The sequence below is a fragment of the Aspergillus costaricaensis genome (assembly GCF_003184835.1).
Source record: "Aspergillus costaricaensis CBS 115574 unplaced genomic scaffold BO79scaffold_6, whole genome shotgun sequence".
NCBI lineage: Eukaryota > Fungi > Ascomycota > Eurotiomycetes > Eurotiales > Aspergillaceae > Aspergillus > Aspergillus costaricensis.
The window spans coordinates 681414-702338 of NW_020291806.1; the positions used below are offsets into that span (position 1 = coordinate 681414).

Genomic DNA, 20925 nt, shown 5'->3' on the forward strand with positions numbered 1-20925 from the left:
CATGATTATTTAGCCAGGCTAATATAACACACTTGCTTGCTAAACCGCATGGCTGCCATGTTTTGCCTCTTCCTTCATCTCAAACCCCCCAAGTTCCTTCAGGATTGATGCTTTAATATCATCAGAGGCCCAACACATATCAACGGCATTCCGTTGTAGCTGGACGAACTCGGCATCAGTGAAATTGCCCAGTACACGAAGCAGGTAAAGACTGTTGTTCAGCCAAATATCCTCCATATATGACGGGTCATCACTGCCAATGGCTATTCTGATGCCAGCGTTGAACAACTTGCGAACCCGATCAATAATCTGAGCCTCTCCAGAGTAGCACAGATAACCCCACGGACAAATCGTCATTCCAAGGTCCTTTTCTTTGACCCTCTGAAGAAGAAATGAATCGTCGGCGGCATGTAACCCATGATCAATCCTGTCCGCTCCGCTTCCTCCCAGCTGGTCAACCACTTGGCCAATGTTCCTCATTGTATCCTTATCGCCGACGTCGCAATGGCAGGTAATTTTGAAACCATCTTTGCGAGCGCGGAGAAAAACGTCTTCAAAGAGCAATGGCGGACGGTCCACCTCTAAAGAGTCCAATCCGATTCCCACAATCATGTCTCGATATGGTAGTGCCTGGAGATAATGCTCCATAGCAGATTCCGGGGACATGTCTCGTAACATGCACATTATCCACTGGGAGTGGACCTAGAACAATTCTCAGCGAGAGATCATATGATAGTATATGAAGGATCCAAGCGACCTACCCCAAGATCCCGAACAGCCTCACTCTGAGCCCTCTTAAACCCATCCATCATCTTCCTAAAAGGAACACCTCTTCGCGTATGACCCTGCGGGTCAAAAAACGGCTCACAATACCGAACATTCATGGAAGCAGCCTGCCTGAAGTAATTCATTGCCAGACGATAAAAGTCCTCTCCATCCTGGAGGACACTGAAACCACCGTAATACAGTTCAAAGAATCGCTGCATTCCGCCATTTACACCCCCTGCATCCAGGTCATTGAGGAGCTCATACATACCCTTTAGCTCCGATAGACTCTCGCAAGGCTGCTGGGTATTGATATTGAGAACTGACTCTCCGCGCCGTTGCGCGAGCTCCCACCGGAGTTCGGGTGTCATTGTGCCCTCGATATGGACATGCATTTCGACTTTAGGCATGTCTTTGATAAACTTGTCATTGTGCTGGTGGATTGCGCTTCGATATTCTCGCAGAGTTTGGTTTGATAGAATAGATGTGTTTGAGGCCATAACAGATAGAGCAGGGGATATGACTCCGGTTGTTGACTTGGAATTGGGAAGCAAATGGATTGAACGTCGTTCATCTGTCTTTTAAACCTTGGGGGATAACCCTCTTGGGAGCGTGTCATATCGATCGGACGCCTGAGAAGCGGGGTTTGTGCCAACTAGCAATGATTGGGCGCGGGGTTACGATGTAATACTACCACTGAGTAGTAGATTGTCATGTCTGACTGCAGATTGATTGGAGCGTTCCGAAAACCTTGCATCTTCTTCGAAATACCACCGATGTCCCCGTACCTTATCTCCGTCCACTCTGGCCACCAATTGTAATCTTAAGATAGGCTTAGCCTTCCGTCCCATGGTTTATATGCTCTGCATATTTTGATAATCAGATATATCCTAAGTGAGGTTAGTGCAACATAATTATTGGTTTAGTACTATATTAAAGATAATGGATAATAGCAAGTACATTCCTCTGAAATTCTGGATCGCAGCCAGCTTGTACTTTACCCTAATGTTTGAGTATGTCCCAAATCCGAGAGATTCTTACACTATTATTATATCGTAGTATCTTTCTATTTCTATCTATATTCAGCGCATGTTCCTTTACTGATTCCTCTTCTAAGGAAGGGTACAAATTGGCCTAGATCATATCGAGTCACCAACTCCCAATCCCATTCATATACCCCAGTCATCATCCACATTTCGCTATACTATACACTAAGCCCCCTCGAATACATCGCAAATCATCAAATCAAAACCACAAATATTATTACTCAATATAACACATACCCCATAAATCATAGCTCATTATACTCCCTTACCAACAGAAAACACATACACCATCCCATCCCATCCCATCCCACCCTAATCTTCCAACCCAACCACTCCACTACTGATACAAAATCAAGAAAGATACACCTTCGTCGGCCTCCTCACCGACGACCCCCCACCATGCCCGGACGGATGCTTCTCCAGATAATAAACTGTGGGACTACTATGGCGCCGTCTTCTTCTCCGCGTTGTCGAGGTAGCCAAGTTCGCCTCACCGTAATCCGATCCCCCACTTGAACTAGACCCTGGTAGGGAACACAGATGCCATAGCCATAGAATGAGCAAGGTGCCTGCGATAGTGCCGAGGACGATGCCTGCGATGCCTCCGCCGGAGATGGTGTTAGGGCAGTCGGGGTCGGCGCGGGCGGATAGGAGATTATTTGTGTTGGTGGTTGTTTGGTGGAAGGGAAGTGGTGGTATTATTGGGGCCTGGAGTTGTGTTAGTGATTATTTGATGGTGGTTGTAGATGTTGGATAGAGAGGTGGTTGGTTCGGATGAGACCCGCTTTTATTTTTATCTTATGGCTGGGATGGAATGGGAGTTCATCCATGGATGAGTGGTGGGTGGTACGTACCATGGTTATTAGATTACTGGATTATGGTCAATTAATAATATTAAAGGAGAAAATAAATGATAGGAATTCGATGGGTATATTCACTGAATCGACACAAATGAGGGCGATATCCAACATATAACAAATACTTCGCATCTTTCTACAGTGTGCGGGAATCTCTATCCGTTGACGTCAACCACACGTCTTTGTCCCGACGATGCCAAACGAAGCAGCGATTGTCCGTTTCCACCACGGCCCGGATTTCTTGTTCTTGATTTTTGATTCAGTTACGACGCGTGGAACTCTGCCAATGACTGTCCGTGGAAGAGTCAATTGGGTTTGATGTGCCTTGTGTTGAGGGTGCGGGGTATGGCTATCATTGGTGAGGGTTTGTCGGCGTCATTGTTGCAATTCTTGGTTTGGAAGCTTGCGGAAGTAGTTACCGGTTGGGAAATTATGGGGCTACTGTTTAGTAGAATATGAGTAACCGAGGTATGATTGATTGCTCAGGTCACAGTGTGCATGTGCATTGCTCACTATTACTATTAGTGGTGGCTATTGACTAGAACTGGGTGACTAGCTTGCGCTGCCTGTCCTTCATGTGCTCCGATGTCCTGGCGAGGGGGGAACGCTTCCCGTATCCCAGGCTGTCATGTCTGCGCCTAGCTCAAACTCAATGGTACCGCCTTGGGTCATGACATCCTCGTGCTCGAACCAGTTCTTCGTCCAGGCTTGTCCGTTGATTTTCACGCTTTGCACATAGTAGCCCTTGTCTAATCCGTTCGCGATGATACGGAGTGTCTGGTTGCCATTGACGGTGATGTTAAGGTCTGGAAACCAGGGCGAAGCGAGAAGATACACTGGTTGTGTGACGACAGGATAGATACCCAACATCTGCCACAAGAGCCACGAGTTCATCGCCCCGGCGTCGCTGTTTCCTGGGACTCCATAGGCTTCGTCTCGGAAGCTATTTGACTTCAGTTACTGTGGATAACAGAGGATATTACCACACTTACTACTGATACCCTAGATTCCGCGACTTTTCCACGCTTTTGGCTTGCTTGTTGATGTAATTGTATAAGTACGGAGTCGCAAAGTCGGGTTCGTTCCTTTCAAACTGTTCAGTCATCACCCATATGGCTATATGTTAGACTACCTACCCGATGTTTATGATTGTCGTAATACCTGCCCCATTTGCCCCAAGGTTCTGGACTGACATGTTCGGCTCAAACTAGAAAATGTTAGCTGTATGCCTACCCAGAGTTGTCATCTTGGTGAGTACCATCATATCCAGTCGGGATTCGAATGTATCTGCACCACCCATAAAGTCGATCAGGGTTTCCATGTCATGCGGTAGCACAAACGAATATTCTAGAACATTATACTTGTCAGACCAATTCATAGATTGCGAATGGCGACCTACCCCAAGGAACGCCCTCATACGTATATGCGAGCCATTCACATCCGTAGCAGTAACGGGGATCATAGCCACTGTTGTTAAACGAGCCGTTCGAAAATTTGGGCGCCAAAAAGCCACTAAAGTTCAGACTCTGCACATCCGGGTCCCAGATATGTTGCCATCCAGCAGACCGGTTCAAATACTTTTCTTGGTCGCTAGGCTCCTCACCTGCGGCCACTTGGCTGACCGCAAAATCGTTGAGACTATACTCCACGGTCCTAGAAATGCAGCGCGTGTTGCGATCCTGCGAGACATATCCCAGCTCTAACCAGTCACCCAGGGCTCCACGCCCCTCCTTCGTACTTGCAGATAGATCAGTAGCGTCCCAAGTGTTGTATGGAATAACCTCCGCATTCGTCTTCATCGCTGCGTAGCCATCTGTCCAATTGATTGCGCCTCGCAGACCCTTCACATAGGCATCTGCTAGCATATTGTCCGCATCAGAGCCGCCTTGAACCAGCCCGTTCCAGTTCCCTGAGCGGCCGTCTGGTAGGAACCCTTGAAATCTAGGGATAGATTAGCGTTTTATATGTCACTTTCGATTTTGAATGGTTTACCACGTACCTCCAAATGTCGATAAGCCCCCGAATCATGGACTCATAGTAGCTGGGCTGGTAGACGTGATAGAAGCTGACTGTGCAGCGGAAAATATCCCCTAAGTATAGTCAGTACCACTCTCCAGTTGCCGCGCGAAGCATTTCACACTACTGACAAAGCGTGTAGAAGTCATCCCAAAAAGGTTCATCTGACTGCCACAGAGGGTTTTCACCAGTGCGGTCGGATGGCATCAAGTGGATAAAGTAGAGAGAACTATAAAGTAGTCGCACATTTGTCATATTCGCCGTGCTGTCGAGAGATACTTGAGTTTTGCTGAATACATCCTGGTTCCATTCGTCAACAGCAGATTGCACGGTATCGTTCAGTGTCCAAGAAGGAATTTCTGATGTGATGTATGAGCGAGCCTTTTCTGCAGAGATAAAAGATATACCAACTCGAGAGCTGATCTGTACATCTGCTTCAGTATCCCAGCTGAAGAGCGCCCCGATACGGTCATTCATAAGGCCCGATGTCGCTCTATCGGTGGTGTTGCCATATGTTGGTTGCGGGATGCCTCCATTTGCCAGGTTCTGATAACGTGGCATCGGATCCGTGTTGGTCCCGGTAAAAGTACGAGCATTTGTCGGTGCCGTAGAGAACTCGCCGTAGAAATAGACGGTAAAAGGGGCGCCTTAAAGTCCCATTAGATTGCATGCGCGGTGCTACGGAGTGAAGTGCGAACCATTATTCCAGCCACCGACATATGTTCCATAACCGGTATATGCTTTTCCATTATCTTCAAGATTTATCTCGCCACCGACGTAAAACTGCCCATTAGAATCGCCGGGTGATCCGGGAAGATACTTTAGCCATGTTAGCTTCTTCCATATATTCTGAGTGTGGAGAGTCATACGTGGGATATATCGACCAAAATGTGTTTTTCTCCTTCAGGGAAAGAATACTGAATGATACCAGCATGTCGGCTAGCTGAAAGTTCAATCTGTACACCATTCTGAAGCAAGGTCCTGAAATACCCTACACTTGCGGAGTCGTTCCCAACCTATTTCTGTGAGCTGGGACAAATGAATGTCAAGGACAGGCAGTTTCATACCCTGGGCTGGCTATAAGTAAGGTTATCTAACAGATTTACCGGCGACTCTACAGAGGTAAGAGGCATCTGCGGTATAAGACCATATTTGGGGGCACCTCCGGTGCCGCTCTCATGCATCATGGCTAGTAGATGGAGATTAGGCACAAATTCCAAGTATGCAAAGCAGTCCCAAAGAGATATAAACATACTGACTGCGGTGATATTCCCATCAGGTGTCCAGCCACCGTTTAGAACAGCGAGACTCCAGTTTGCGGCTGTTGTATCGATTCCCACCTTTACTACTCCAAAGGGTCGAGCACCACCAACGAAGATATCACCCCCTCCGTAACCCTGACCCGGAGTTGGGCCTTCCGATCCCATGAAAGGATTAACATATTGAGAATAATCCGCTTGAGTGGCGGAGATAAGCTCTAACACTCCAACGACAAGAAGAAGCAACAGCTGGTTTGGAACGCGCATGTTTGCAGCTCGCATGGTAAAGCACGAATAGAGGACGCTTCAAGAGATTGACAAAATGAGGGGGAAAGCTTATAAACAAGAGATCTTCTTGGTTATTTAGATTCATGGAAATATGCCATTTCCCCGCGGGGATGATCAGTGCGGAGTCGGCTGCAGCTCATCCCTGGCAGGAATAATTCCACGACACATTGCATAGCGACTGCAGGAATGTTGTTTATATTTCGTTGGCTTATGACCCCTCTTGCTGCCGCACTAGGGCCCCCGCATACTTATGAATGCTTTGACTGTCCCAGTTCTCGCATTCTCCGTTTTCTCCTTTTCTTCTTCACGCGGACACCTGTAATTGTGGTAGACGTGTTTCCCAGGTAAATTCCCATGAGTGCGATCCAAGTGAGGTCATGCCAGACGAGGTACAGCCTCGGGTCAAATGAACCAACAATGGATAGCGTGCCATTGCAAAAGTTTGGTTAAAGTCAGTGGTTGAAGAGGGGAAGGCATGACCCCACGTGGGAAGGGGACGTGTTTGTACATTCAACAAACATGAAAGCCATCAGTCATTGGATCCATGACACTCTTTGGATACCATTCAGTCTTTACATCGTCAATACCTCAGTGAAAAAAAAAAGTAGGTGAAACGAAGAAGAATATCTGGTAGGGCTTTGTGAACAATTACTAAGCGGCACGGTCGGAGTATTCGGAGTCCAGAACGATTGAGTCGAACCATCTTCATCCACTGCCCCTTAGTTCGCCCGTCAAGGTGACAGAATGACAATAGCATCATGTTTCAGTGCTCGCAGTGCAACAAATCTTATCAGAGAAAGAGTCACTTGCTTCGACATGAAATAACACGTTAGGCCCCTGAACATCATGTCTTCTCAAGTACGCGGAACATGCTGACAACCCGACAGATACCGGCACCTCCCATTCAAGCTGCCCTTTCTGCAATAAATCCTTCTTGAAGAAGTGCGTAAACCCCGCGATACCTCTGAATGAAGCCATTCTAATCTGATGCACGTCAAGGGAGGTTGCACGAAGGCATAGTAAGATATGTGCCAAAAAGCACAACCAGCCTCCTCCGGAAGCAGCTAAACCCGGGAGGAAGAAGCAGTCCTGTGATGAATGCTTCTTTGCGAAGACAGCCTGCGACAGGGCATCGCCATGCTCTCGTTGCCAATCCCTTGGGAAACAATGTTCCTTTGGGGCCCAAACCCCTTCAACAGAGAACACTTACTCAATGTCTCCATCGCCCTCGCCACATCTCTCGCAGACTCCGCAAAGAAGAAACGACCCATTTTTCTTCCTAGCACACTTCACTGATCCCTCTGTTAAGCAAGACAAACTTGCAATTGCAGAAACAGCCAAATCCTCTACTAGAAGGCATCTTGACTCGGCATACTTCCAACAGGAAGAACCACTCTTGCCCCACGACTCCTTGTCGGCTTACATGCCAGGCTTTTCAGGTGCTGATCTGTTCCTTCAGCCCTTTTTTACCCCAACTGGGCATCTTTCCATGGAGTTCATGCCTGAAAGTGCATTATCTTCTACGATTTCCCACAGGCTCGGTGAGATGATGATGATTCTGGTCGAGACTTCGAATTCTATGGGCCAGGGCCAACAAACCCAGCTCGAAATGGCGGAACTGAACTCGCTTTTCACGACCTCCAACCTTTCGGTGTTTATTTCGGCTTACTTCCAGTCTCTTCATTGGCATCTTCCAATTGTACATTTTCCGACATTCGATCCTGCAAAGATCTCGAACCCTCTTCTCCTGGCAATATTCTTGGCTGGAGCAACATATGCTACCTCGCAAGATGGCCCAGTATTTTCAAGTATAGTACTGGACGTAGCTGAGGAGTATATCTTCCGTCAGTTGGCTAATCTATCATCAAACCCTCACCCTACCAGCGCTCCCTATCTCCTACCTTCATTGGAAGTTATCCAGGGAGCTTTGATCATCGAGATGCTTCAGTTTGGGCAGGGCGAAACGGGTACAAGACGACGCATTCGTATAATTAGACATCCATGTGTCATTTCCACGGTACGATCGTTGGGGATTCTTCAGTTCAAGCGAAGTATGACACCCGATATGTGTAACGATGAGACATGGAGAGCAATGATAGCCGAGGAAGTTTGTATAAGGTAGGACCCTACCTGTTGAGCATCAATATTGGGCACTTCTCACCAATCTTCAGAATCGCCTGTTGGGCCTTTCTCGCGGATGGATTCCTCACAGTTTGTTTCAACAATCACCCTGCATTGTCGATATTCGAGATGGACTGTCAATTCCCTTGGAGTTCCGCTCTATTTGAAGCTGAGAATGCATCATCTTTCAACGAGATCGCCGCTTCTTATACGGCGGGGCGCCCGCTACCTTCGCTAAGGGAGTTTATTACGCGTCTGCTTGATGACAATGCAACGGAAGACCTGATTCAATGGAGTCGCTCACTAGTTGGCGAACATCTGTTGATCCTGATATATGGTTTGTATAACCGTCCCAATGCAACACAATCGAGCTAATCATGCCCCAAGCAATGCACTCTCTCGCGTTTCAAGCTAGAACCGGCTTGTTCGGGTGGATATCCACGAACTCGATAAAACGGGCTGCCGACAATTGGCGAAGCATTTGGGACTCCGTCTCCAGCATTGTGGGTAAAGAAGGGATTCACCACTTGGGGTACCCTAAGCATGCTGAAGAGCTCTGGTGGCTATTGACTGCTACGCTTGATCGCGCCAGTGGGCGGAACGTGAACTTCCGATACCTGGACAACGCCGCAACCGACGACCTAGAAAGCTTGAACAACTTCATCCGGAATATCAAAGGTCCCAATAGGACATAGTTCATATGTTCTGTCTAATAAAATGTACAGGCGAGGGGCTTCTCTATCCATTATTAACATTAATATTACAAGGTTAGGCTCAATGACCGGCTTTCCCGACCGGCGGTATGGACTCTAGTCATCGGAGCAGTGCTGCGCCCCTGTAGGCGAGCGATCTTATGCGCGTGCATCCTACTGACTCTTGACGATCTTGAACTCGTCGCCGCGGGCTTTCCGATAGGTTCCTCCAACACGATCCCAGAACGTTGTGAACTGCCCATAGTTATAATTGAAGTACAGGTGGTGCAGGGTGTGGCATTCGGGGCCATTGATGATAGCAGAATGAGAAAGGCAATCGGCGTCGTCTGGATGCGATTAGCGGGAGACACCCAACCAAAAGGAGGCACTTACGGATCAAAACCGTCCACAGTGTGACGAAAACAAACAAGCCCAGATATGCACCCTTCTGCAATGGGAACAGTATCGGATAGACGTGGTACGGGAGACTCTGCGCCCACCCGTCCAATGGGTTGAACGCGAAACTCGCATAAGGTGTCGGCACGAGCCACTTGTGATGTCTCTTGTGCAACCACCGATATACCAAAGGGTGATGCTCCGCTCTATGAATCCAATAAATGCCGGAATCTGTGAATGCCACGAACAGAGGGTACTGGAGCCAGTTGTACGCAGGGAACGGAGCTTCACTGGCGAAATCGTACAGCTTAGACCAGCCGCGAATCTCTGCTAGGAAGAACGGGACCGTGAGGATAGCCATTATCGGGATGGAGAACAGGGCTTGCTCGATTTCCAGACGGACTTGATTCTTCAGGAATCGTGGATGTTTGAGCAAGGTCTTGTCCCACCATGTGTGGTAGAAGATGGTGCTGCCGATGAAGTATATGGCTAGACCGAAGAGCCTAGTTGTGCAACGAATGTGCTGTCAGCTGGACCATGCTCGATTGACTTCAGGGAAGAGCATGAACAATATTACCATGTGATGAACAACAATGAGGTAGCTTGTCTCGGCAGGTCATCGCGCTTCCAGCGACTGGCGGTCGCCCATTGAGAGGGTTGAAGAGGGTAGTAACGGCCAACATGTTGATTTAGGAAGAACGATGTATCGAAATCCGAGGTACTATTCCCACCAGGTAGGACTGACGCGTACACTCTATCGAGGACGAATGTGTCGAGGACGTCGAGTACGACATCCATCGCGAGTGAAGGTGTCTAGTATGACCCCGGGGATATCGTTAGGGCTGTTTAGGGTATTCTGGTTGCGCCCAGAAAATGCGACTGCTGCTTGGGATGAAGGAAAAGAAAATTTGCGATCGATTGTTCATACAACTCCGTACTAGATATCACACGCAGAAGCTACTACTGTGTTGATTGTTACCCCCGTCATCTTATATACGCGGCGAATCCCTACCACGGGATATACCTACCACGGGGTAAACCTACACGGGGGCGATTCCCTACTAACAAAATACTCTGGCGACACGGGCTATCCCTACCAACACCGACATGATCCCACCACGGGAGTGAGAGATCCATTTCCCCCGGCGAGACCGATTCCGGGGGCACGTGGAGTTTGGTACATCTTAAGAAACAAAGTATATCATACGACTACCAGATCAGCCACTAATGCTTAGTTCATACTCTTATTGACTGCAGATTAGTAACCTGCGATGGATGGAATAAAATAATGTCAATTGCAGATGCATCGGACAAATTAACCGAGTTGGGGTTGGTTCCGACGGCCGGGCAGCCGCACAGCGAGACAATCGAAAAATCCCACCAAAAGCAAGTCGGGCCAGCCAAACCTCGAGTCCATCCATTCCGTTGCTCTCATTCTATCACCTCGTTCTGCTTCCCTCCTTCTCCTCCTCCACCCACCCACGCCTTCCCCTCTTCTTCCCCCGACTCATTCATTCTCCTTCACTCCGTCAAGATGGGTGTCACCTTCGACAAGTGCGAGACCCGCCCGGCCAACATTGACGCCATCCTCAATGGCCTCGACCGCTACAACCCCGAGACCACCACTGTCTTCCAGGACTATGTCGCCCAGCAGTGCGAGGACCGCACTTTCGACTGCTACGCCAACCTGGCCTTGCTGAAGCTGTGAGTTCATGCGCCTTTCCGTTCAACCCACTATACATTCAGCCGAAACAAAAAGAGCTCCGACGCGGGGAACCTATTTGGTTTTATGTGATGAAGAATCTTATATCATTATCACGTTTCCTATTACCTGACACCCTACTTTGGGGGATGTCGAGACTCAATTCTCCTGAAACAAAACCATTCATTCGACCTTATATTCTATCGCATATACATCATACTCTACAGAGATGCTAACCCCTTCACGCCCTCTGGCAGGTACCAGTTCAACCCCCACCTTCTCCAGGCGGAGACCGTCACCAACGTCCTCGTCAAGGCCCTGACTGTCTTCCCCTCTCCCGCTTTCTCCCTCTGCCTTGCTCTCCTCCCCGCCCACACTCAGCCCTTCCAGGCCTCCGACGCTGAGGCCCAGGCCGCCGCCCAGACCTCCGACTTCGTCGAGTCGATCCAGAAGCTCGCCCGTCTCTCCACCCTCCTCGAGTCTGCTCAGTACACCCAGTTCTGGTCCACCCTGAACTCGGACGACCTGTACGCCGACCTTGTTGCCGACGTTGCCGGCTTCGAGGAGCTCGTGCGCATCCGCATTGCCGTTGAGGTCGGCAAGACCTTCCGTGAGATCCCTGCCGAGGTTCTGGAGCAGTGGCTCGACCTTCGCAGCCGCGAGGCTCTCGAGAAGTTCGTCGCCGAGGTCTGCAGCTGGGAGGTTGACAAGTCCGGCGCCAACACCGTGATCAAGGTGCCCACCAACAAGGAGAACGAGGCCCGCAGCGAGGTCAAGAGCGAGCGTGTCGGTGTTGACATGTTCGGCCGTGTCATCCGCCGGGGTTTCGAGCAGGCTGCATGAGCGGATCTCAACGATAAATAGATATCCGCATCGCAACGCAGCCTTTCTCGTTCTAGATTCCCTTTCTATTCTTGCTAATATTTTGCCTCGAACGAAGATCAGACCTTCCCTCAGGTCTCGATCTCGGTCTGTCTTGTTTGGAAGAATGACCACCCAAAAAGAAAAGTTTCAAAAGAAGAACACGGGACGAAGTGTCTGCTTCGGATACCCCCCATGACACGAGCTCGGAGCCTCCTATAACATAACCAAAAAAGATGATGATGACGGGGATAGACCAGCATGGGAGAGGGTTGGGAAGTCCGGACCTGGCGCAATTGGCGTTTCGAGTTTTGCTTCTGCATGACTAGGTTGTGTTTTATCATCATCATCATCTTTTTCTCTCTTTCCTCTTCCATCTTACCTCCTATATCATTTTTCTCCTTGATTATCCTCTCACCATATTTCTCTCTACGTGAAAAGATAACGCAATTTCACCGAAGATATCCACATTGTGCGTATGCACAAAAAGCGATCAGTACCAGTACAGTGCAATCTTCATAAAATCATAACCAACGATGTAACAGACAACCAGTAGTAGTAGTAGTGGTAGTAGTAGTAGTAGTAGTAGTAGTAGTAGTAGTAGTGTATGTACTTTTAATTTCCAAATCAAACCTAAACAAAAAGAACACAAGTCTATATATGATATATATGTCATCAACATCAAGTCTTGAACGGACATTACGCTTCACAGGTCAAATCCGTAACCCATCATCATCCTCATCACCATTCTATTTCGCCTGTTCCTCCCACTGCACACCAGCCCACTCCTCTCTATAACCGACAACACCGACCTCCTTCGGTCCACAATCCTTCCCACAAACTCCCAAGATAATAGTCCCCCACTCCATACCAGCATCATCCTTGGGCCCAAGCCCCACCCCCTCCCTCCCATCCTCCAACACACTGATAACATGAGGCACAAGCTGCAACTCAAACACGCGCTCACTACCACAATACTCACAGCGAGGCATGCGGCTCCCTCCACCAACCGTAGTAACCTTGGCATTGGGGTTCGCTGTCTTCGACGGATCGTGGAGCCGCTTGCCCACCGCATCCACATGGGAGTACAGCAATGGCGTACCGCGGAACTCGTAGCGGAGGACTTGTTCGGGATTATGACCGAGACGGGTAGAGAAGCGGATGAACGCCTTGTCGAGCTCGGATTCAAAGGTATCTTTGAGCTCCGCAGCGCCGCCGTTGGGACCTTCTTCTTCTGTGTTGTCGATGGTCACGTTGGCGGGGATAGTGGGTGTGGAGGGGCGGGACATGGCCTCGTATTCGGCATCGAGGTAGAAGTTCGTGTAGGGGGTGGGGAAGTCGGATTGGGCGGGCCAGGGGGCGTTGGGGGTGGTGGAGGCTTCGGGAGGTGGGATGAGGTTGGTTTTGGGTTGTTGTTGTTGAGGGGAGGAGATGCGGACTTTGTCGGCGAAGGATTCGGAGAGAGTAGGTGCAGGAGAAGGGGTGGGTTTGGCGGCGAGGCCGGGGGAGGGCGCTGGGGCTGCGAATGGGTTGTTGTTGGTGCTGGTGGAAGAAGCGCCGGCGGAGAAGGGGTTTGCGCTGGCGGAGACGCTGCCGGTGAGAGTGGAGGAACCGAATAGGCTGGCTCCGAGGTCTGGCTTTGGTGCGGCGGGCTTCTTCTCTTCTTCTTCTTCTTTCTTCTCCTGGTTCGAGGGTTCTGGCTTTTGTTCTTCCTTTTGGCGGGGAGGCTGGTGTTGGGGCTCGATCTTCAGCTTTCTAACGGCGCGCAGGGCCCGGATACTGCCTGGTTTGCGGTTGCAGGCTTTGCGAGGGCAGGAGAAGATGTAGAGACGGCGTTCATCGTCGGGGAAGTCGTTAGGGAGGTCACCGTGCAGCTCGAGGAGGAGGAGCATGGGCTGGTTGCAGACTTTGCATTTGGCGAAGTCGCCCGGAGGCGGGGTAGCGTCGTCGAGCCAGGTCTGTGAGGGGCATTTTGTTAGTCGGACTGAGGGAAAGGGGGATGGAGAGGTGAATTGAGAATTGTACGTACCGGCCAGCCTCCCAGGTGACTGATGGTGTCTTCTACAATCTCGTCGGCGGCGTAGCCCAGCAGCACGTTGGTCTCGCTGAAGTCCCCCTCATCATCAAAGGAGGAGTCGCTGTCGTAGGGATCCATGGTGCTGTTCCTGGTGTGGTCAAGGAAGGTAATATATAATAGTCAATTCGAGAATCAGTAAGTAAGATCCAGAACAATGAGATCCTCGTCCAGACGCAGAAGAGGTTGTGATGGAGATCACCAGAAGAGCGCGTCTTTCTTTTCTGCCCGAAATTCTGGCGCAAAAAAAGAGTGAATAGCCCAAACGGGAAAAGCCCCATCGGCGATAGCCCCAGAATGCACTAGTCCTGATACAGGCTAGCGCAGTAACTGTGGTATCGATACATACCCGTGTGATACGTCAGTCAATACATCTCCAGCATCTCGCCATCGACCGTCACTTCCTCTTCGTTTCATCTCCATCTTCATTCCATCTTCACTTTTCCCTTTCTCGGACAATTATAGATCTGCTTCGTCTGGGAAACCTTTAAAAAAGGGGTTATAGAGCAAGCTATTTTGCACGTGAGCGTCTGAGCATGAGCACCGTTGCTTCTTCAAGCTCCTGCATCTGACGATCGTAACGTCCACTAGTGTGGAAGCATTGCTTCACTAAATAAGCAATTCATCAATTTGAGCACTCATGCATCGCTCATCTCTTTCATATTTCCTTCAGTTTATTCTTCATATTCATGTAGTATACTACGTCTTAGCTTTATGCCTTCCCCCACATGCCAATGCCACCGAACAGCAACCCCTGGGCTCATTTGGAGTCACACCACCCAAGAGGGTCGCCGTGATCGGTGAGATCATTCCCATCGTCCGCTCATCTGCCATTGACAACAAATAACCCCTTCAATAGGAGCGGGGGCTGCGGGGTCTAGCACTGCTTATTCACTACGCAAGTATGCGGATGCCTTGCACATTCCCCTCAATATAACGGTCTTCGAACGCTCTCCCTATGTTGGCGGCCGTTCCACAACAGTGAATGTCCATGACAACCCAACTACACCCGTAGAGCTAGGTGCTTCGATCTTCGTGGAGGCTAACCATCACCTTGTCAACGCATCCAAAGAGCTGGGGCTTCACGTTAACAGCGCCAATCATGAGCGACCCAGAGAGACTGAAGACACCCTTGGCGTCTGGGACGGGGAGCAATTCGTCTTTGTGATGAAGGAAGCATCTTCCTGGTGGAACATTGCGAAGCTGGTTTGGAGGTACGGATGGACTCCCGTGAGGACCTATCGCTTAATGAAGTCGACCGTCAACAACTTCCTCAAACTCTACGACGAGCCCATATTCCCCTTTTCATCCCTTACAGCCGCTTCAGAAGCAGTAGGGCTGATCAATATAACTGCCGTTCCTGGAGAGGCCTTCCTCCAGCAGAACCAGGTATCCGCCAAGTTCTCCCGTGAAGTCATCCAAGCTAGCACTCGTGTCAACTATGGACAGAACCTCGCTTTGATCCATGGCCTCGAGACAATGGTCTGCATGGCAACTGAAGGTGCCATGGCCGTGGAGGGAGGCAACTGGCTGATCTTCGACGGAATGCTTAAATTGTCCCACGCCGACGTCCGCTTAAACCACACAGTGACAGCCCTCCATTGGGATGCCAACGGGCCCTCAACCCTAACTTTCAATACAAACACCAACTCCGAAGAGAAGCTCGAGTTCGATGAGGTCGTTATCGCCGGTCCATGGCAATTCTCCAACATAACCGTTAGCCCACCTCTAAAGAAAACGCCGGACGAGATCCCCTTCGTAACACTCTACGTCACCCTCTTCGCCTCCCCGCACCGTCTCTCGCCTAAATACTTTGGCCTCACAGAACCCAATGCCTACACCCCGGAGACAATCCTCACCACCCTCCCTCCGGACAGCGACATCGGAAAGAGCGAAGCCGGAGTCGGCCCAGCTGGCTTCTGGAGCATCAGCACTCTCCGGACCGTGGACGCTCCAGACCCATCAGAAGGGAAACACTACGTGTACAAGATATTCTCCCCGGAACGGCCAACAGCCGAATTCATTGAATCGATTCTCGGCCTGGAGCACAAGTCATCTTCTAACACCGACACTGAAACTGACACTTCCATCGGTGATCTCTCCAAGCGAGACATCAGCTGGTTCCATGAGAAGATCTGGCGGCCGTATCCGTTCGAATATCCACGGGTCACGTTTGAAGAGCCGCTTCTTGCCCCTCATATCTGGTATACGGGCGGAATTGAAAGCTTCATCTCTACGATGGAGACGAGTGCATTGATGGGGAGGAATGTGGCTGCTTTGATGTTTCGAGAGTGGCAGGCCCAGTTTGAAGACAGGGAGGGAGAGTCGGCAGCGGATTCGGTTCGTCATGAACTATAAAGTGAATGAATGGTAAGGAATGGGAATGGGAATGGGAAATTGGTATGACTTTTTCTTATTGCGTCGTCTGTTCTCGTACCGAGCTGTCGGTGCAGGTACGGATGGCATGACGATACTTATGGTACTAATGACCATATAATATAAATGTCTAGAGTATATATTAGTATTAACTAATACATTGAGATTGCAATCCCGGGAATGTTTACACAAAACTCTACAGAATACGAATTCAAGGAACCGGTTTTGTCTCATGGAACGTATTATGTTTCTATTTCAGTTCATAATACCTATTTACTAGGTAAGTAATACTCAACCAGGCGTACCAAGCCTCCATGCAACCACGAACTTTTCCTGCCCTGTTGAAGAAGTGTTGAAGAAGCCATCCCGGTGCTATTTGTTCATTCACATGCTCAATGCATATCCATATCCCATGACCCGCGTAAGGTTGAAAAAGCAGACCTGTATAAAACCCCTTAGAACGCACAGCCCACAATCCGTTTTTGCTCGCAATGATGTTGAACTCGTAACCTAACAAGATAAAAAACAAAGAAAAAAAAAAAGAAAAGGAGAATAAAAGAAGATAGAATGTTAAGGTATCATATCAAAAGTTCACCCGGCTATAACTAGCTTAGACGGGAAGGGGGAAGGTGCTGGCCCAGTCAGCAACCTCCTTGCGGAGGCTGAGGATCTCAGGGACGGTCTCGGAGGCAACCTTGGCCTTGAAGTCCTTGAGCTTGTTGGCCTCCTTGGGGAGCTCGCTCTGGACCTTCTTGCAGAGGTTGATGGACTGGTCAATGTAGCGGGCAATGCGCTTGAAGTCCTCCTCACCCATACCACGGGTGGTCATGGCGGGGGCACCGATACGGATACCGCAGGGGGTCAGAGCAGACTTGTCACCAGGGATGGAGTTCTTGTTGCAAGCAATGTTGATCTGCTCGAGGACAGCCTCGACACGAGCACCGTCCAGGCTCTTGTTGCGGAGGTCGACAAGGACCATGTGGCTGTCAGTGCCGTCAGAGACAAGCTTGTGGCCGAGGGTCTTGAACTCCTCCTCGAGAGCCTTGGCGTTCTTGATGACCTGCTCCTGGTACTGCTTGAACTCGGGGGAAGCAGCCTGCTTAAGGGCAACAGCCAGAGCAGTGATGGTGTGGTTGTGGGGACCACCCTGGTGACCAGGGAAGACGGAGAAGTTGATGGGGCCCTCAAGGTCATACATGATGTCCTTGCCGGTCTTGGGGTCAGTGCTGCGGACACCCTTGCGGAAGAAGATCATGGCACCACGGGGACCACGGAGGGACTTGTGGGTGGTGGTGGTGACAACATCGGCGTACTCGAAGGGAGAGGGGATGACACCGGCGGCAATCAGACCGGAGATGTGAGCCATGTCGACAATGAGGTAGGCGCCGACCTTGTCAGCGATCTTGCGCATGCGAGCGTAGTCGATCAGGCGGCAGTAGGCGGAGGTACCAGCAACCAAGCACTTGGGGCGGTAGAGCTCGGCGTTGGCCTCGAGTTGATCGTAGTCAATGATACCGGTCTCAAGGTTGACACGGTAGGGGAAGGTCTCGAAGTAGGTAGAGACAGCAGAGATCCTGTGGAGTGTAAGGTTAGCATCCAGTGTTGATGTCTCATGTTGTCGGGAGGCAAATCCGCAAAACTTACTTCTTGGCGGGAGTCTGGTAACCGTGACTCAAGTGACCACCGTGGGGGAGGTCAAGACCCATGAGACGGTCGTGAGGGCGCATGAGAGCCTGGTAGACCTGCAGGTTGGCAGGGCTACCACTGAGGCACTGAACGTTGACGCCCCACTTGGCGGGGTCGAGGTTGAAAGCCTTGAGGGCACGAGCCTGGCAGGTAAGCTCGATAGCATCGATGTGCTGGTTGCCACCGTAGTAGCGAGCACCGGGGTAACCCTCGGAGTACTTGTTGCTCATGGGGGAACCCAGAGCATCGAAGACAGCGTGGGAGGTGAAGTTCTCCGAGGCGATCAGGACGATGGATTCGCGCTGACGTTGGATTTCCTTCTCCTGTAATGGGGCAGTTAGTACCATGACACCACATCTGATTCAAGAAGAAAACAGTGGAAAACGTACCATGATCTGGGCGATCTCAGGATCGCTGTCCACAAGGGACACCTCCATTTGCTACATCGATGAGTCAGTGAGTGCTGCTGCGAGGACACCCCAGATGGAAAAAAGTGCAGTGGGGTACTTACGTTCCGGTGAGCCGGAGAGAGAGCGTAGGTAGCCATTGTGTAGAGGGATGTGTGAGGAAAGGGGGGGGTTAGAGGAGGAAAGAGGGAAGAATGAGATGAAAGTTGAGGATGAAGAAAAGGAAGAAGAAGAGGGAAGAAGGGGAGGATTAAGAGGGAAGAAGAGGAAAAGCTAGGGATGGGGTGGGGGAGGGAAAAAAAGATTGCCTCAGGACCCAAGAAAGACGGAACGTGAGTCTTACACCCCGCCGCCTGTGCTTCTAAACCCGAGCTAAGCCCCATCGGGCCCCGGGGGGACGACATCGGAGCCCGGCCACTCCTTCACCGGCTCGGGGAAATTATTTGGCGCTTACTCGTCTCCATTACTCAATGACTACAGTAAAGTATATCTCATCCTGTCCCAGCAGCAACAGACCACCATATGCAAGAAGCAATTGATTTGACTGATATATCAGGTGTCATGGCTGGCTAGAATACAGTATGACAAGAATCAATCTAGTAAATTTTCCCTCAATCTCGGAATCCCGACCGGGATGCCACTAAGTGGCTGAAGGCAACAGAGAGGCAGGAAAAAGTCAATCCACTAGCCTACCAGCCCAGCTCCGATTGGTGCCGCTGGTCGATCAGCACCGGTCGACTGAAGCTACCATCCCCAATGAAACACGAGGGGGCCTCGATCTACATCTAGAGGGCTGATGAGTTGTCAAGGTTTTCAAAGAACAGAATATAATACAATATGAATCAGGTCTCGGTGTTGTTGAGGTTATGTTGCGTATGAGGGACATAAGTGTTGTAGTCATTCTGCAGAATGAGCTTCATCTCTTCTGAACTGATGATAATCCTACTATAGTAATGAGTCATAGCATATATCCCACTCCACTATTATTTCGTAGCTTCTACTTTTAGATCGCCATCCGTATCACAGTGCGGCCAATACAAATCCTGCTCCACCATAGATCTTCCAATTCCCATAGCAAGTGTGGCCTCTCGGGATGCTCGCACCTTGTGATGGGGACCGTGGTGGCGCTGGAGGGGTCAAAGCAGCTTGCGAACAGTCCCCCACCTGAGAGACACCATCAGAGAAGTTCTGCTGGACAACTGGGAGATTTTGCAGACATTAAGACTTGTTCCTTTCTTAATGATCACAGGCAATTTGGACAAGCCATAGCTCATGAACACGATAGCACGGGTAATGGAAAGACAGCAGAATCCCAAATAAAGCTCTCCCCATAAGAGCATCTGTGTCCCTGCAGGTTACAATCACCTATGCCATACCAGGAGCCGCATACACTGACCAATCTATGGCTCCTCCAACCTATGCTTTATCCGCAGATTGAGTGATGATGAGTTAAGCGAAGCTAGTGACCTGCTCAACTGGGACCTAATCCGGTGTGCTGTTCCCTAAACCCTTAACCCGGCAGAATCGCAGTGTATGATGCATCCCAAGCTCGATAAAGGTTGCTCTTCACCCTTGGGGTTGCGGAGGGATCCCAGGAGATTCTTCTCAGAGCCTTGCTGTGGGTTTGACGCGATCAACGTGCTCGATCGAGGGTAGTTGACATTAACCCCTTTACACATTCAGTCATATCATCTTCCGCGCACACTCTCAAGGTCCCTGGGACTTGAGCTTCTTAGCACCCCCTGGGCTTGCCATCTGGCCAAAGTCGGCGATGACCGACTTGAGCTTTGCAATGCGGTCCTCCAGCTCCTCAATTTCCTCTTCCTGGTCGGCAACCGACCGATCTACGTCGGGTAGGTTTTCCACCACGGCTTGTGCCTTCTGAATCCGAATTTTGATCGAGCTGACCTCTGTCGGAAGGTCCTTGATATCGAGCGCTGGAGATGTACTTGAGCCCAAGCCGGATATTTCTGCACCACCTGGACCAGCTGAATGTACTGTCCCCAGAACTCCAGCAGTGTTGGCGTTTTCGGCCCCCGCTTGTTGTTGCGATTGAGGTTGGCCGGGGGTACCTGAAGGTGGTCCTGTAGGAGCACCAGCTCCGGTAGGGTCATCGGCCGCTCTCACACCATTGGATACGCCAGCAGCGTTCGTTGGCGGCGATAAAAGACGTGAAAGGAGGCCATGCAACGGTGGAACAATGTCGAATGTCTGTGGAGAAGGGAAAGGGACGGCTTGGGGGGTTGCGGGGGCGTCTCTGATCATCGGGGTCTCGGGCGCGACGGATGATTTTGGTAGGGGAGTCACCGCCGTGGGGGATCGGGACGCCATCGCGGGAAGGGCAATACCGCGGACCAGACACACGACGAAAAAAGAAGA

General features: G+C 50.3%; 10 protein-coding genes across 10 annotated transcripts; 3 read left to right on the forward strand and 7 right to left on the reverse strand.

Moving 5' to 3' along the window:
* Positions 1-39: 39 nt before the first annotated feature.
* Positions 40-1265, reverse strand: BO79DRAFT_189843 (adenosine deaminase family protein; the record flags this gene model as incomplete). The annotated part of the gene is made up of 2 exons (XM_025680692.1): positions 40-702; positions 762-1265. The coding sequence occupies 2 exons, from the start codon at positions 1263-1265 to the stop codon at positions 40-42; spliced, it is 1167 nt and encodes a 388-aa protein (XP_025542810.1).
* Positions 1266-2162: 897 nt separating this feature from the next.
* BO79DRAFT_214923 (uncharacterized protein) lies at positions 2163-2668 on the reverse strand (the record flags this gene model as incomplete). The annotated part of the gene is made up of 2 exons (XM_025683254.1): positions 2163-2519; positions 2666-2668. The coding sequence occupies 2 exons, from the start codon at positions 2666-2668 to the stop codon at positions 2163-2165; spliced, it is 360 nt and encodes a 119-aa protein (XP_025542811.1).
* A 531-nt stretch (positions 2669-3199) lies between these two features.
* BO79DRAFT_278703 (uncharacterized protein) lies at positions 3200-6292 on the reverse strand. Its single transcript, XM_025687926.1, has 12 exons — positions 5940-6292; positions 5752-5873; positions 5554-5700; positions 5383-5503; positions 4816-5331; positions 4701-4758; positions 4373-4609; positions 4068-4321; positions 3927-4015; positions 3805-3875; positions 3661-3753; positions 3200-3611 (listed from the first exon to the last, which is right to left on the reverse strand). The coding sequence occupies exons 1-12, from the start codon at positions 6223-6225 to the stop codon at positions 3242-3244; spliced, it is 2364 nt and encodes a 787-aa protein (XP_025542812.1). The 5' UTR covers positions 6226-6292; the 3' UTR covers positions 3200-3241.
* Positions 6293-6953: 661 nt separating this feature from the next.
* Positions 6954-9178, forward strand: BO79DRAFT_278725 (uncharacterized protein). Its single transcript, XM_025687927.1, has 5 exons — positions 6954-7059; positions 7119-7173; positions 7231-8349; positions 8403-8689; positions 8740-9178. The coding sequence occupies exons 1-5, from the start codon at positions 6990-6992 to the stop codon at positions 9045-9047; spliced, it is 1839 nt and encodes a 612-aa protein (XP_025542813.1). The 5' UTR covers positions 6954-6989; the 3' UTR covers positions 9048-9178.
* On the reverse strand, positions 9018-10388 carry BO79DRAFT_207644 (sterol desaturase family protein). Its single transcript, XM_025682221.1, has 3 exons — positions 10018-10388; positions 9438-9943; positions 9018-9391 (listed from the first exon to the last, which is right to left on the reverse strand). The coding sequence occupies exons 1-3, from the start codon at positions 10236-10238 to the stop codon at positions 9219-9221; spliced, it is 900 nt and encodes a 299-aa protein (XP_025542814.1). The 5' UTR covers positions 10239-10388; the 3' UTR covers positions 9018-9218.
* A 586-nt stretch (positions 10389-10974) lies between these two features.
* BO79DRAFT_225782 (CSN8/PSMD8/EIF3K family protein) lies at positions 10975-11985 on the forward strand (the record flags this gene model as incomplete). Its single annotated transcript, XM_025683758.1, has 2 exons — positions 10975-11144; positions 11400-11985. The coding sequence occupies 2 exons, from the start codon at positions 10975-10977 to the stop codon at positions 11983-11985; spliced, it is 756 nt and encodes a 251-aa protein (XP_025542815.1).
* Positions 11986-12752: 767 nt separating this feature from the next.
* BO79DRAFT_168101 (small subunit rRNA maturation protein TSR4) lies at positions 12753-14250 on the reverse strand (the record flags this gene model as incomplete). The annotated part of the gene is made up of 2 exons (XM_025679408.1): positions 14033-14250; positions 12753-13961 (listed from the first exon to the last, which is right to left on the reverse strand). The coding sequence occupies exons 1-2, from the start codon at positions 14156-14158 to the stop codon at positions 12753-12755; spliced, it is 1335 nt and encodes a 444-aa protein (XP_025542816.1). The 5' UTR covers positions 14159-14250.
* A 414-nt stretch (positions 14251-14664) lies between these two features.
* On the forward strand, positions 14665-16471 carry BO79DRAFT_285570 (putative prenylcysteine lyase). The gene is made up of 2 exons (XM_025688374.1): positions 14665-14877; positions 14937-16471. Exons 1-2 carry the CDS (start codon positions 14718-14720, stop codon positions 16433-16435), a joined length of 1659 nt encoding a protein of 552 aa, XP_025542817.1. The 5' UTR covers positions 14665-14717; the 3' UTR covers positions 16436-16471.
* A 211-nt stretch (positions 16472-16682) lies between these two features.
* BO79DRAFT_168107 (glycine hydroxymethyltransferase SHM2) lies at positions 16683-18813 on the reverse strand. The gene is made up of 4 exons (XM_025679409.1): positions 18651-18813; positions 18529-18579; positions 18098-18462; positions 16683-18027 (listed from the first exon to the last, which is right to left on the reverse strand). The coding sequence occupies exons 1-4, from the start codon at positions 18684-18686 to the stop codon at positions 17064-17066; spliced, it is 1416 nt and encodes a 471-aa protein (XP_025542818.1). The 5' UTR covers positions 18687-18813; the 3' UTR covers positions 16683-17063.
* A 1440-nt stretch (positions 18814-20253) lies between these two features.
* On the reverse strand, positions 20254-20877 carry BO79DRAFT_252058 (RNA polymerase II mediator complex middle subunit MED9; the record flags this gene model as incomplete). Its single annotated transcript, XM_025685900.1, has 1 exon — positions 20254-20877. One exon carries the CDS (start codon positions 20875-20877, stop codon positions 20254-20256), a length of 624 nt encoding a protein of 207 aa, XP_025542819.1.
* Between the last annotated feature and the right edge of the window lie 48 nt (positions 20878-20925).

Bases quoted from the DNA above. Each gene is read 5' to 3' on its own strand.
- BO79DRAFT_207644 (XM_025682221.1), bottom strand. From the start codon at position 10,238: ATGGATGTCGTACTCGACGTCCTCGACACATTCGTCCTCGATAGAGTG. The intron at 9,944-10,017 runs GTAATATTGTTC...TTGCACAACTAG, and splicing joins TCATTGTTGTTCATCACATG to GCTCTTCGGTCTAGCCATAT. The intron at 9,392-9,437 runs GTAAGTGCCTCC...AATCGCATCCAG, and splicing joins ACTGTGGACGGTTTTGATCC to ACGACGCCGATTGCCTTTCT.
- BO79DRAFT_278703 (XM_025687926.1), bottom strand. From the start codon at position 6,225: ATGCGAGCTGCAAACATGCGCGTTCCAAACCAGCTGTTGCTTCTTCTT. The intron at 5,504-5,553 runs GTATGACTCTCC...ACATGGCTAAAG, and splicing joins TTTTGGTCGATATATCCCAC to TATCTTCCCGGATCACCCGG. The intron at 4,016-4,067 runs GTAGGTCGCCAT...ATAATGTTCTAG, and splicing joins GTATGAGGGCGTTCCTTGGG to AATATTCGTTTGTGCTACCG.
- BO79DRAFT_285570 (XM_025688374.1), top strand. From the start codon at position 14,718: ATGCATCGCTCATCTCTTTCATATTTCCTTCAGTTTATTCTTCATATT. The intron at 14,878-14,936 runs GTGAGATCATTC...CCCCTTCAATAG, and splicing joins CAAGAGGGTCGCCGTGATCG to GAGCGGGGGCTGCGGGGTCT.
- BO79DRAFT_168107 (XM_025679409.1), bottom strand. From the start codon at position 18,686: ATGGCTACCTACGCTCTCTCTCCGGCTCACCGGAAC. The intron at 18,580-18,650 runs GTAAGTACCCCA...TCATCGATGTAG, and splicing joins TCTCTCCGGCTCACCGGAAC to CAAATGGAGGTGTCCCTTGT. The intron at 18,463-18,528 runs GTACGTTTTCCA...GCCCCATTACAG, and splicing joins CTGAGATCGCCCAGATCATG to GAGAAGGAAATCCAACGTCA.
- BO79DRAFT_278725 (XM_025687927.1), top strand. From the start codon at position 6,990: ATGTTTCAGTGCTCGCAGTGCAACAAATCTTATCAGAGAAAGAGTCAC. The intron at 7,060-7,118 runs GTTAGGCCCCTG...ACAACCCGACAG, and splicing joins GCTTCGACATGAAATAACAC to ATACCGGCACCTCCCATTCA. The intron at 8,350-8,402 runs GTAGGACCCTAC...ACCAATCTTCAG, and splicing joins GCCGAGGAAGTTTGTATAAG to AATCGCCTGTTGGGCCTTTC.